At 38.7% G+C, this 14,876-nt stretch overlaps 1 protein-coding gene across 8 annotated transcripts in view; it reads left to right on the forward strand.

The window, feature by feature from the left end:
- CACNB2 (calcium voltage-gated channel auxiliary subunit beta 2) overlaps window positions 1-14,876 on the forward strand; it is a 332,982-nt gene that overhangs the window by 131,758 nt on the left and 186,348 nt on the right. Inside the window, exon 1 of one of the 8 annotated variants that reach the window (XM_037158290.2) lies at window positions 4,304-5,141. The exons of the other annotated variants lie outside the window; for them this stretch is intronic. Coding sequence (XP_037014185.1) covers window positions 4,977-5,141 — 165 coding nt within the window. The 5' untranslated portion in view covers window positions 4,304-4,976. Of the gene's footprint in view, window positions 1-4,303; window positions 5,142-14,876 lie in introns of those variants that run through there. 8 annotated transcript variants of the gene reach the window in all.

The following is a 14,876-nucleotide window of genomic DNA, read 5'->3' on the forward strand; positions in this document are numbered from 1 at the left end:
GGCTGGGTTGTATTCCATGGTATAAATGTACCACATCTTTTTTATCCATTCATCTATCAAAAGACACTGGTGGCATCCATGTCTTGGTTACCCTGAATAACACTGCAGTAAGCATAGGGGTGCACATATCATTGCAAATAAATGGTTCCAAATTTTGGAGGTGGATATCTAGAAGAGGTATTGCTGGTTCATATGGTAACTCTATACTTAATTTTTTTGAGTGGCCTTGGTATTTTTTCCATAGTTCTTATACCGGTTTACATTCCCACCAGTAGTGAGAGTTCCTTTTTCTTCACAACCTCTCCAACACTTGTTATTAACTTGTCTAGATGATAATAATCTTTCTAACAGGTGTGAGGTGGTACCTAATTGTAGTTTTGATTTGTGTGTCCCTAATAGCTGGTAAAGATGAGCATCATTCCATATATCTCTTGGCCATTGTAGATCTTCTTGGGTGAAGTCTGTTCAGGCCTTCTGCCCATTTTTTTTTTCCATTGAATTGATTGCTTGGTGTTGAGTTGTATATCTTCTTTGTGTATTTTGGATGTAAACCTCTTGGAGCTATTGTTTGCAAATAGCATTTTCCATTTCATAGGTTGCCTTTTTGTTTTGTTGGCAGTTTCTTGCCTGCTGTGCAGAGGCTTTTGAGTTTGATATAGTCTCATTCATTTATTTTTGACATTACTTCCCTTGAATTTGGGGTCAAACTCAAAATCTTCTCTAACACCAAGGTCCATGAGTTTAGCTGTGTTTCCTTCTATGTAGTTTATTGTTTTGGATCTTATATTTAGGTATTTTATCCATTTTGAATTAATCTTTGAACATAGGGACAAACTAGTGTAATTTCATTTTTTTGCATGTGGCTTTTCAATTTTTCTAGTACCATTTATTGAAGAGGCTTTCTTTTCTCCATGGTTTGTGTTTCGCTCCTTTGTCAAAAATTATTTGCCCATATACACGTGGTTTTATTTCTAGGCTCTCGCTTCTGTGTCATTGGTTTGTATGTCTGTTTTTCTGCCAATACCAGGATGTTTTTTTTTAAATTATTGTTGTTTAGTTACAGTTTTCCCCATTGTTCCCCCATGACTCTCCCCTCCCCTACTCACCCCCACCCCCACCTCCCACATTCAATTCTTCCTTCTCCATTGTCTTTGTCCACCGGTCCTTTATACACATGTTCCTTGACTTGATTCTTCCCTTTCTTTCCCCAGTTATCGTGCTCCCCCCACTTCTGTGGTCACTGTCAGTTTGTTCTTTATTTCCATGTCTCTGATTCTATTTTGCTTATTTGTTTGTTTTGTTGATTAGGGTCCATTTATAGATGAGATCATATGGTATTTGTCTCACTGCCTGGCTTATTTCACTTAGCATAATACTCAGCACTCTCCAGTTCCATCCATGCTGTCAGAAAAGATAGGAGTTCCTTCTTTCTTTGTGCTGAATAGCATTCTCTTGTGTATATATACCACAGTTTTCTTGATCTACTCATTTACTGATTGGTGCTTAGGCTGTTTTCAGCACTTGGTTATTATAAGTAATGTTGCTGTGAATATTAGGGCTATAATAAATTAAAAAGCTTCTGCATGACTAAAGAAAACACCAGCAAAATGAAAAGGGAACCAACTGTATGGGAAAGTATATTTGCCAATGATACCTCGGACAAGGATTTGAGCTTCAAAATATATAAAGAACTCATATGACTCCATACCAGGAAGACAATCCATTAAAAAAAATGGGCAAAGGTCCTGAACAGACACTTCTCTAAGAGGAATATACGGAGCGCCCAGAGACATATGAAAGGATGCTCAGCATCAGGAGCCATCAGAGAGATGCAAATGAAAACCGCATTGCTGCTTTGATTATTGTTGCTGTATAGCATAATTTGAAGCCAGGGAGTGTGATACCTCTGGCTTTGTTCTTTTTTCTCAAGATTGCTTTGGCTATTTGGGGTCTTTGGGGTTTTCATACAAATTTGATGATTTTTTTTGGTTTTATTTCTTAAAAAAATGATGTTGAGATTTTGATGGGGATTACATTAAATATGTGTATTCCTTTTGGTAATATGGACATTTTAACTACGTTGATTCTTCTAATCTATGAACACAGAATATCTTTCTATTTCATTGTGTCTTTTTTTATCTTTTAAAAAAATTTTAATTAATTTTATTTAGTTATTTTTCAAGTACAGTTTTTTGTCTATTTTTCCCATCCCATCCTCCCCCGCCCCTTGTGTCTTTTTAATCTCCTTAATAATGCTTCATAGTTTTTAGTATACCAGTTCTTCACATCCTTTGTTAAGTTTATTTTGAGGTATTTTATTCTTTTTGTTGCAATTGCAAAAGGAATTGTTTTTTTTCCCATTTCTTTTTCTGAAATTTCATTGTTAGTATATAGGGATGTGGTGGATTTTTGTGCATGGATTTTTGTATTCTGCAACTTACTGTATTTGTTTATTGTTTCTAATAGTTTTGTGTATGTGTTTGTGAAGTCTTTAGGATTTTTTATATAAATAATTATGTCATCTGCAGAAAGTGACAGTGTTACTTCTTCCTTCCCAATTTGGATGCCTTTTATTTCTGTCTCTTACCTGTGCTCCGGCTGGGACTTCCAGAACTGTGCTGAAGAAGGGTGAGACTGGGCATCCTTGCTTGCTCCTGATTTTAAAGGAAAAGCTTTCAATGTTTCACCACTGAGAATGATATTAACTGTGGGTTTCTAATATATGGCCTTTATTATGTTGAGGTACTTTCCTGGTATGGCTATTCTGTTGAGTGTTTCCATCATTAATGGATGTTGCTTGATCTGTTTGTATTATATTGCAGAAATTTTTAACACAATTATATTCAACAAACTGTTTTAAAATGCATAATGAAATTGCACCTAATCAGGAGCAGTTATTGAGCAAGCATTAGTAAATCCTACATTCCCCAAAGAAATAAGCACATAGTAGAATGAGCCATGTCCTTAAGGGGCCGATAGCACAATGAAGCAGACAAGGCTTCCCACATACACATACAGACACACATACAGGTTGCTCACAATAAAGGAAAAATTCATTTTACATATTTTTTATCTCAACTTCTGTGTGTATTTTAATGTTTCCTCTCATTTTGAACTTATTGAAAATTCAGTTTCTATCTATAATTTTAATTGTAATATCATGTTTTTTATTGGTAAATAATATTGGTAAATAATATTGGTAAATACTGCCTCTATCAAAATCATACAAAATCATTTGAAATCAGCCTCATGAGATTGTGGTTGTTTTCACTAAGAAAGATTTTTAAAAAGGTAAAACACTACATAGAGCATTTTAATTAATATTAGCTATTATTATTAACTATATCTGCTGAATATATAGCCAAAATCACTAGTCATTTAGGCCCTTTGCCAGCAGTACTGATATTTTTGTGGTCAACTATGTAGACCTCCCCCTTTAGTGTTAAGTACTTTACAAAAAATTTATTCCTAAATGTTTCTTATAAGGAGCCCTACAACATTGTTATTTTTAAGATAAGCAGGAACCATAATTCCAGAGAATTTTAAATACTTAATGAAAACATATGGTTCTTAAAATATATATATTCATATATATATTCTTTTAGTTGGGAAAGACCCTCAAAAATGTGCCATTTGGTTTCAATGAGAGAAGAGTCTAAAAAACATTGCTTTGATGAATACCTCTAAATCTTAATTTTCTCCTCTTTAACATTGATATTAATACCTACTTCCAGGAGTGCTTGAGCTTGAGTGTATGTAAGTTCCTTTATGTTGTTTCTGGCATGTAATAGATGCTCAACAAAAGTGACTGCCAGTTCCTGGCTCCTTCTGTAGCCTCCTATGACCTCAATTCCTTGGTGAAATTGGACACTTTTCTGGGAAAAAAAAAACATACAATGAAATGGAAAAATGCCATGCATTTCTTCTATAACTTAACTTTAAATTGGAAAAAAAAGAACAATGGAATTTTTGAAAAAGTAGAAAATGAAATAGATGGTTCCTTCCCCTCTGTTTGTACATGAGCAGCTTCAAGAGGCCAGGTTTTCTCTTGTTAGAATACTCCTTCTGGCAGAACCTTCTAGAAAGCTTCAGTCTGGTGAAGAGAAGGACACCAGCTTTCCACTCGCATGGTGTTGCCTGCCCAGAGAGAGGGCTGAGTTCAGCCTGTATAATCCGATTTCATCAACTCACACTAATCACTACTGATAGTAGCAGAATTTAGCCTGGATCTGCTTAGTTAATCTGGATTGACAGGAGGTAAAAGAATCAGGATGCAAGGACACAGAAACAAAGGAAAGAGAGCGAACTCTGATTTCCAGCCCTGCTCTTCTTCTATCTGGGGCATCTAATTTGCTCCCCTCTGGGACTTCTATTTTTCTTACCATATAAACAAAGGCAACTGGTTGTTAGGAGACCAGACGTGCATGCAGCACTTCCATCAACAACAGGTGCCCTGTGACTCCCCGGAGAGCAATGCCTCCGGGGTGAGGCTGCGCAGAAGGTACTTCCAGGTACACATTGTACCTGAGACTATGTATTATTTATTGAAACTGAGCTCTGCATTCTCTTTATCTTCTGGGCAGCCCTGGAGTTGGGCACCTCCTAAGATGGATGCCAGCGGCTAACCCATAAGGCTCCTCAAAGCTACTTGCTTTCACTCTTTTTCTTACCAAAAAAATTGTAAGCTACCACCACCGAGCTTTTTATTAAAGCTTGGAGAGTAATTGGGAATGGCAGTTGAGCAACAGAAAGAGGGATTCCTCTGTGATTTTTGGATGTTTCCACATGGATTCAAGTTTTGGATTTTTTAGGGAAATACTCCACTTTGGATTTTACAGATCTGTAAAAGATACACAGGCTGCAGCTTCTGCCTCCGTTCACTGACTGATTATCATAGTGCTCTGTGATGTGTGTGTTCGCATGCTTCGTACTGAGAAGAAAAATGGGCTATCTGAAGGTTATCTTCACCGTTACTTATGATATCTGTGACTGGCCAACAAGGGAATTTTTTGCATTTGGGTAACAAAGCCATTTGGAATAAATATTCCACCGGATTGTCCATGTTGGCACAGCTGTTGTTGGCCACCTCAGTACTGCAGGTTGCCATGCCAAAATCTCCTAAGGGCAAAAATGTGTCCTGGGTAAGTAGATGATGATTTTCTCTCTCCTCGAAATATTGTTTAAGCAGAAACCTGTAATTTGGGAACCTAAAGGCATCTAGGGGTTTCATGTTAATAGAGACATTTGGGACAACTTCAGAAAGTATTGCCTTAGAAAAGCAGATGAATATTTTTATATGTGTTAGAAATCCTTTGGCAAAAGTGTGGTGGTGCTTTCTAAAATGTGAACTGTAAGACATGGAAACTGTAGATTAGTTCTGCCATTATTAAGTTGCTTCATATTTGTATCCTAGGCAGAATTTGAAATGCATTAATACAAAGTTATGGTTGTAACATGTTTTTAACTGCAGAACTTTGGTATTCAATAAAAATAGTATAGATTTATTTTTGGTGTATTAAGTAAAATGTCAAGGATAGAATGAGCAAAATTTTTATTTGAGAATATTGTTGATATGTTCCTCCATTTTTAGAAACAAGATAGTGATAGTTATCTCTCAATGTTACATGTCTAATTAATTTATGTCCATAATGGCCACGTACAGTTCACTTTAACATTCTAAAAATAACAATGCCATGTTAACCCTAATCAAATTTGATTCTTTAATGTTGTTTCAAGTTAGTTTTCTACCAAGAACAGAAAGATTAGTTTGAGCTCAAAATGATGAGAACAATCTGTAGACGTTTAAAGAAACAAGTGCTTTAGCTCCCTGCTATCAAGTTCAGTGAACTTAGTCCACTAAAATTAATAGGTAAATGGAGTCCCTTCTACCCTCCATCTAAAAGCTGAGTCTCTAACACTGATGTTTTAGCCAGCATCTACATCTGTAACCCAACTGTACTAATCACAGAACTTTTTCTTAGGTTACAATTACGGTTTTCCAAAGTTAACAGGGAAAATAGATGTGTCCATATTTTCTGTCCAGAAATAATTTTTACTACTTTAATTTGAAATTCACGAATTAGATTATTCTTACTTTATATCAAATGTCACGATATTTATCTGAAGATGATGATTGTGATTTTTTCTGTTATAGACAATTTATTCCGTATAGTACCAAATTAAGAGATGCATCTTAGTTTAAGCACAATTCTCAGAATTAGTTCCAAAAATTGGGGAAAAATTTGAGTTATTCATTATTAAAAATTAATATATTCTAATCTCCTTGGTATTGCTATTATTGATTTTTCATCCCTTCCTGGAAAAGAGACCCTTGGCCTCCACAGTTTCTTCCCTCCCTGTGCAGATGGTTGTGGCAGCTAATTCAGATGCCCAAGTGGGTGTCTGCCACTTTCTCCCAGTACATAAACACTGCAGAAAGGAGTAGGTTCAGAAGTATATGCCCTCCTGTGTCTGATTAATCCTCCTAAAAGATTAGCTGTTTTAAAGCAGCGTCTGCCTAATAGAATGTTTCTGCCATGAGGGCAAAACTTGAAACAATTCCTTATAAGCTTCAACTACCACTGGATTTGGTTTACTTCAGACTCCATTATTCTAACTTTTAAAAAAGATTTTGTTTATTCTAGTTCTTTTTGTTTATCCTAATACTTTAAAGGTCAAGTTGTTGGCTAAAAAATTAGAACTGGTTGTTTAACAGAGTCAGAATACTTGTATTTTCTTAGGTTAAAATGTTTTCTGTATATTCCATTTTCTTACAAATATCTCTGTGCCTGAGTTTGTCAAAAGCAATGTTTATGAGTTTAATTAGTGTTGCATTAGAGGGAGAACATTAATTTGGTTGGTGTGTGCTGGGGAATGAATCAATAAAAATGTTCATTAATATTTTAAAATGCCTTATTGAATATAAGGTGTAGGGAGACACTTTTAAATGTTCATCATCACTTCAGTTTTAATCAGCTGTGGTTGTTTTATACATTGCTGACATCCCTCTGACTTCCCTATGTGGAGTGAAACATATCTGGTATTCTAATTTTTAGTTAAACATTCATTTAGACTTTGTTCAAAATCGACCCATCTCATCTCAAACCACATAGTGAATCTCACAGTGGAGAGAGGAGTTTTTATATTTTTCTATCCCCGATTCTTCTAAAGTATTTCTTAGACACACTTTGTCCAATATGATAAACATAAATGTATATTGCTGAACAGCATAAGCTCAGAGTGAAGCACCACCTGTATTTTCCTGGTGAAACTATGGCACATGTGTGGGAGTGGGGTATTTGGGCAACTGCTTAAACCCCTCCTGAGGGTTTTTATGACCGAAATGAACAAGAGGAGAGTAACTACCTATTCCTCTAGATGAAGTGAGGATTCAAGTCATCTTGCTATAAGGATTCAACAATCATTCAACAAGTGTTTATTGAGTGCTTCTTCTATGATATTCTTGGCACTGAGGAAACATCAAAGAGTAAGATGCTTGAAAATCCCCATTCTCACAGAACTCACATTCTAGTGGAAGGAGACAGACAAAAAGCAAATGATATTTCAGATAGTGAATACAATAAAGGAGGGATGCGGTTAGGAAGTGCCAGTAATTGAGAAGGGGGTGTTGCAAATTGGTTGGTCAAGCTATATGAGCAAAAGACCTGAAGAAGGTAACAGAGGTAGCCATGGTGAAATGTAAGAATCGAGAACATCCCCAGGCAAAGGAATGTTCAGGTGCCAAGTCCTAAGGCAGAAGTATGACTAGAGGGTGTGAGGAATGGCAAGAGGGCCAGGGTGGCTGGACTGTAGTGACATTCTTGGAATTTCCTGTATGTCTTCGCCTGTCATTGGTTCTTTTTTCATTGCGCATTCCAAGGTACACCCAATGCCTCTCTCCAGTCAAATCTCCAGAGAATAGCGGCTTGTAGAGGAGTCATCATAGGGCAGCGCACACTGGCAGGTGCCAAATGAGGTTGCGGACAGCAGCGGGGAGCCAGAGAGAACTAGTCATCATGATGCATTCGCGCTTTACAGATGACCCTGCCGGAGTCAAGAAATTTATTTTCAGTGGTTGAAGCAGTGTTGCAATGTGCATGATGCTGTTTTTGAAGGAACAGAAATTAGAATAAAATTTAAATTAATCTTCAAGGTAGTATTGAGAAAGAGGGTTTGGGAGTGAGGATCTAGATTTATGGAACAGAGTTCTTCAAACAGTAACTTTTACTTTTTGTTAGGATAGATTAAATACACAATATGAAACCTCACTTTGGAATCTCTGTACAAGGGTGGGCAAAAGTAGGTTTACAGCTGTTCATGTGGAAAATAATACCACATTAATAAATAATAATATAATAATAAACTCTGTGTTTCACGTACTCACAACTGTAGGCCTACTTTTGCCCACCCCGTATATTTTTTGCCTGTAAATACCTCTTCCAGAAGTGTGGTTTTGAGACATAGTCCTGAGGGCATTTGTTCATAGAAGCTGTATAGATCCCTGAAGTCTGTAAATGTGACCTCATGCCAGAATGACCTACTTTATTGAAAAGTCACTTTGCCCGGAAATATAAGATTAACAGGTCCCACTTGGGAACCTGTCCTGTGCAAACTCCCTTGCTGTTCTTTTAATTCTCAAGCTCTGAAGTCAGTCATAAAGAACTTTCTGGTATTTCAACTTTATGGATATATATATATTCACACACATATGTGTGTGTGTATATACATATATAAATTGTTATTCATGTACAGTATGTTTTATTAGCTGCTTTCCATTTCTTCAATCAGGAGCTATAACCGCTGGCCAGGTGCCTTCGTTAGTGTACCATCCCAATAGACCAAAGCTGGACATGCACAAGAATCTACTGCATTTTTGCTGTGTATAATGCACGCCCATGCTTTTGTGCACAGTATATGGGATTATTATGCACGTTATTATACCCATGGCATGTAATCATTATACCCGCGTACAATGCATATTCTTGTTTTTCCCTCAAAAATTTGGGCAAAAGGTACACATTATATGTGGCAAAATGTGGTCAATACACGGAACAACAGATTGATGTTTTTCTCTTTCTCTCTCACCATCTCACTCCCCCCTTCTTCTCTCTCTCTGTCTCAGATCAATTAAAAAAACTAAGAACATTTAAGAAAATGAAGGGAAGCTATAAAGAACATGAGTGCATACATTTACATAACACGGACTGCTAGAGATTAACAACTCAGAACTCTGGAGTCTGCTTTCTATTACTTGAAAGAGATACTCCTATTAAATCATTAAGTGTATGCATATTTTTATATTATAAAATAAATATTACTGGAAATTGGCTAAAAGACTAACATGAACATTACACACACTCCGTGTAGGATGGGATGCTTGACGTGGGCACCAAGAGGACAGGTGTCCTCCAGGGAGGAACCCTGCACCTTTGTTGGTCACATGACTCTGTATGCTTCATCTCACTTCCATATAGATGTCTCTTTCAAATTGTCAAGAATCCCTATTCTTGTTTTCCTTTTTAACCTCTCTGATCACTTAGATATGTGTCAGTCTTGATGAGTCTAAAGCTGAATGATTTCAGTTGTGACTTTGTCAGATATTTACCCCTTGTTGGTTTTGCCCATTTTTCCATCTAGATGACTAGTCTTTTAGACCATAAGTTTCTGAAAATGTTCACTTTTATATTTTCCTTTCTGTGCTCTAACCATACACCACAGATGCCAGCAGTATTTCCCTGGCATTATTTACTCTCCTTTCTTTACATTAGAGATACATTAGGGATACATTAGGGATACATTAGAAGGTTTACTAAACTTATTGAAAACACCTGTGTGGGTTTTCATTTTTTCAACTTACAATTGACAGGGAATCAGTGTGTGTCTGGTGGTTCAGATAAATTGTTTACTTATGCTCAGAGCTGCTAAGATTCTTCCAGCAACTCACACGTGGAGACAGTTTTTTCTTCTTCCACTAAATATTTTTTCACTAAATAAATGGACTCTATATCTAGATTGGGAAACCTGAGAAATTGTACCAGGTGGCTCTAGTACATATGGACGTGGGGTATTTTATAAAGTCAGCTGTAAAACATTAAGAAGTATCTACTTGTATGAGGACTTCCATTGTTATTTTTAATTTTTATGTATTTTTTATTCTCTAAACTTTTTTACCTTTTGACTGCCTTCATCACCAATCTGTTTTTAATTTAATTTTTAATCCTGTTTAATATTAAAATGTGAACCCTTTAAAAACCATCATAGTTCTGACTCACAGGGTATTCAGACATTCGAAAGGGAGTAAATCCTTCTTTGTGTCCACACTAACTCTTCCCCACTGCTGTCCTGTTTCCCATTTCTGTTCCGCTGCCTCTTACCCTCAGGCTCCAATGCTGTGACAATGGACCTTAGTGAGGAAAATACAGACTTTAGAGACAGATCCTGGGTTTAAATCCTGATTCTTCCAGTAGCTGTGTGACCTTAGGCAAAATTTTAACCTCTGAGGTTGAGTCTGTTCATCTGGGAAACTTTTCCTGCTGTAGTATTTTAAAAACAGTGTATGTCAAGTGCTTGTCAGAGTGTTAGCACTCCCCAGAGATTTGTTAAATTCCCATTCTCTCCTTTTGTCTGTCCCTTCCCACCCGGCTCCATTGCTATAGCACTGATTCAGGGATTTATCATCCTGTGTTCATCTAGACTCTTTAGGGAGCACTAACTTCCCAACTTTTCTCTCTCTAAACCCTTTCAAATACTTCCACTCTTCAAAAAGTTCCCTTAAACCCAGATTTTCATCAGTCTTTTGACAGATCAAACCTTTATAGATTCCTCACTATCCACAGATAAAGTTAAATTAAACATTCCCAAACCCAAGTGATTTCTTGCGCAGATTAGACAGGAGGGGCGCTGTCAGAAGCAGGTGGAGCCGAAGTTCCCTCTGCTCCACCTTGGCTGGCTCCTTTCCATTGGTCTGAGCCCTTGCCTTGGACGAGATGAACTTTGCAGTCCATGGAACCGCTCTTCCAGAGACACATCATCTCTGGGTCTCACAGAGCCAGCATCCGAGAGTGAGGGAGAGGCAACTCCCTTGGAGGTGCGTTGTCACTGCCTGCAGATGCCCCCCAAGGGGCAGTCAGGCTTCCCCTTGGGGCCGTCCTCTCTGCCTGGTGTTCCCATGTCTGAAGGTCATGCACTAAAAGGTGACAAATATGGATAAAGGAAGGTAAAGAAAATCATATGTTCTGCAAGTCACCAAGTGTCTTCCCCTTTTCTCTTTGGGTGAAGGTAAAAGGGAGAGAAAATGAGTGCTCAAGCAGGTGCATGAAAGACGCCACTTAAAATCTAAACTTCAGAGCACCGTATCCTGACTGAACAAGAAGTGTGACATTTCAGGGAGAAGGTGCTGATCTACATCATGGTTCATTTTAGATACCATCTTGAAGCCTCCAGAGTCCAGGACTGGGGAGTCCAATTGTGACTTGTTCCCTGAAATCAAGAGGTAGTATAATTTGCAACAAGTTACCATATCAGAATTTGCTCAGAGGGATCTGAGTCTATGCCCAGTTTGGGGATTTAGTTCTGACGGCCCCAACTTTACTGCAGGCTGGTTATAGTGAGAACCCTGTGTGTTTAAGCTGCCTGGGTCAGCTGGTCAGCACACCTGTCAAGGAGAGTGTGCCACACCCTGTGCTTACATGGCCTAGAGAGAAGGGCAGGTATGGCAGCCCTCCTTTGTACATGGACAGAAGGTAAAGCCCAGGTATCGAGGATGGGCTGATTCCTCCCACCCTGAGAAAAACCACCATGTGGCTGTCATGGAGGGATCCCTTTGAACAATTAGGAGGAGGTGAGTTCAGGGATGCTGTTTTTGGAAGAAAGATTGGAGAGATTCCACGGTGAGCAATTTCCAGTTAAGTTGCTAAATGTTAGTTCTGTTTCAGGTATTCATTCACACTGGGTGACCAAAAGTCCTTTTACAATCCCTGTTGCCCACCACAGTTATTTATAGTGTCTTCTTTCATTCTCAAAGCGGCTTTGGTTGGGCAATAAATTGCATGGTTACTTTCATTGTTACAACAGAGTATGAATAGAGGGTGAAAGTGAAGAAGAGTGAGGAGAACTGGGAAGGTATAAGCTCTCCACGGAAGAGGCTTTGCTGCTAAAACTCTGAAGTCCAGTGGTGGGAGGGTGTGTGGACAAGCCCGTGGACCAATCTGGCATTAGACAGGAATGCACCAGCCTCGTGACTTTGGTGAAGTGAATTAACCTCTTTGAGATCACTTTCTTTACAAAATGGAGATCACTGTACAAGAACACCTCATTTTATTGCGCTTCACAGATTGTGCCTTATTTGTTGTTATTGTTGTCTTACAAATTAAAGGTTTCTGGCAACCCAGAGTCAAGCAAGTCTACTGGGGTCATTTTCCCAACAGGCTCAGATAATGGTTAGCATTTTTTAGCAATAAGGCATTTTTAAATTAAGGTATGTACATTGTTTTCTTAGACATAATGCTATTGTGTGCTTAATAGGCTACAGTATAGTGTAAACATAACTTTTATATGCACTGGAAAGCCAAAAATGTGTGTGACTCACTTTCCTGTGATACTTGCTTTGTCGTGGTGGTCTGGAACTGATCCTGGAATGTCTCCAAGGTTTGCCTGTACTCACCTCACATGGTAGTCATGAGGATTAACCACAAAATTGCAAGGAATATAGTTACTGGGGACAAGAGATGTCAAAGAAAGAAGAGGGCAAAGGTTCTACCTGGCCACACGACTTAAAATAGGGCATGTCTGCTGCCCATCTCGATTTCTCAGCCTGGCCTTGCAGAGCGTCCCCAGCCAGTCTCATTATGAGTGTTGGGCCCAGCATGAACCATTTCGCTAGATGGAACCTCTACCTCTCTGAACATATGGGGTGCATTCACACCCTTTACCTCTGCTCCCACTGCTTGGCCACCACATTGACTCCTGCAGTGAAATTTAATTGCTACTTTTAAGCCAAGTTCAAAACTAAGCCTTATTGGTAAAGATCATGTGATCATTAGAGTTATTCTCACCACGTATGTAGGTGTAGCTCTTGTGCAAAGTAAATTTGCATTATGTCATTAGACAGAACAGACTGCAATATACTTCAAAATTCTAGGAGTTCAGTGTGCCTTTGATAATTAACACATTTAAGTGTAAGCAAAACTGGTTTTTCATCATTGATAATGATGCAATGACTTCCTAAAAAATTAACAGGATATTCAAAATACTCTGGGAAAGAAAGACAGGATTTTCTTCTAAGGACCAGTGTTAATCCAAGAAAATGAGACAATAAGTGAGGAAAGAGCACTATTTTAACTTTCATGCCACCAAAAAATTAAGGTGAGTTGGAAACTATTAACACAGAGGAAGCTCCCACTCCTTTCAGAAAGGAGACGAGTGGATTCGGGAGCGCAAACATAGCGGTGTTCCTCTCACCGTGGAAGTTTGGGGTTTTCATCCTGGCACACCTTGTTCATTCTTAGCTCTTAAATTTATAATCATTATGCACTCCCCAACTCATACCAGGAGAGTGAAATGAGCTGACTTAGCTCTGTCTGGTAGCGTGAAGGGAAGCACCTGAAGGGGGATGACAAGGTCCTTCCACCTGTTGGCCTGGTTAAACTAGTGCCACCAGGTAAATGCACTGAGCCTCCTCCTATTGTCTAGCAAGGATGTGAATATCTCCCGTGTCCTGGGGCCCAAGAAAATAACCCAAGTTACATCTGCTATTTAAATTAGCTTAGCCTTAAGAAAGGCTGGGTATAAGAATGTTACCAGCATAATAAAGCAGAAGGGAGAAATAGCATTGTCATAAAATTCTCAAAATTAACAGCATCTCTCCTCCCAGCCTGATGGGAGATAAATCAAAACTGAATCACTCAGAGAATGAAAATGTTGACCGGTTTCTGAGATTTTCACAGTGATTCCCTGGGGACTACAGAGCAGCAGTCTGTGTAGTTTGGCGTGACTTTGGTACTGCAGTATCTGAGCTGGTTGCAGATATGAACAGCAGCAGAAGCAGCAGCTGAGATATTTTTTAATGTGAATGACAGGTGTGCTGGAGACTTTTCTAGACTTGCAGGCAGATTGCAGCCTTGTGCCATCTGGACTAACCAGATACAGCCTGGTCTTCTGATATACCTGAGAATTACACTGGTCAGCAGGTGTCCTTTAACTCTGAAGGTTCACAGGGTCTCTCTGGGTCGCAGCCCCGTGGCTGAACTCCCCCTGAAGGAAGTTGAGGAAGGACTTTGTTGGCCACTGGTGTGACCTCCGGAGATAAAGGAAAACAGAGAGTTTATTTTTGTTTTTGTTTTTCCCTAAAGGCCGTGCTGGAGTACAGACAGGAAAGCAGGGATGTGAGAAATGTTTGAGAGAAGGAGAAAAAAATATATTAAAAACATGCCTCATTGCTACATGTCTCGAGTGACACAATCACTTCTCTTTGTAGGATCCAGTACTGAAGCCTTAGGATCTGTGGCAGCGTCATGTCCTGCCACTTTACTTTCTCAGTAACCTTGTTAAAACCCTGTGGGGGTGGCCAGGTGGTGCCTGCTGAGGCATCCGTGCAGGTGCACGCCCAGCTCTGCCCTCGGCTTCTGTGGGAGAGTCTGACACAATCAAACGTAAAAGTGTTCTTATTTCATTAAAATGAGATTGCAACACGCTCCATTTCTACACAAACCACCTGTGTTTTTAAACACAGCACTGCAAGTCATTGTGGCAGGGGACAAGTGTTTGTCTCAGTATTCACTGGACAAGTGTATTTCCTCAAATGAGGAAAAGAACTATCCCTATCTAAGATAGTGGAATATATCAAAAGATATTAAATACAGTGCTTTCAAATATTTTGA

Source organism: Artibeus jamaicensis, unplaced genomic scaffold (genome assembly GCF_021234435.1).
Source record: "Artibeus jamaicensis isolate MK-2021 breed Jamaican fruit bat unplaced genomic scaffold, CSHL_Jam_final contig_867, whole genome shotgun sequence".
In the NCBI taxonomy this organism is placed as follows: domain Eukaryota; kingdom Metazoa; phylum Chordata; class Mammalia; order Chiroptera; family Phyllostomidae; genus Artibeus; species Artibeus jamaicensis.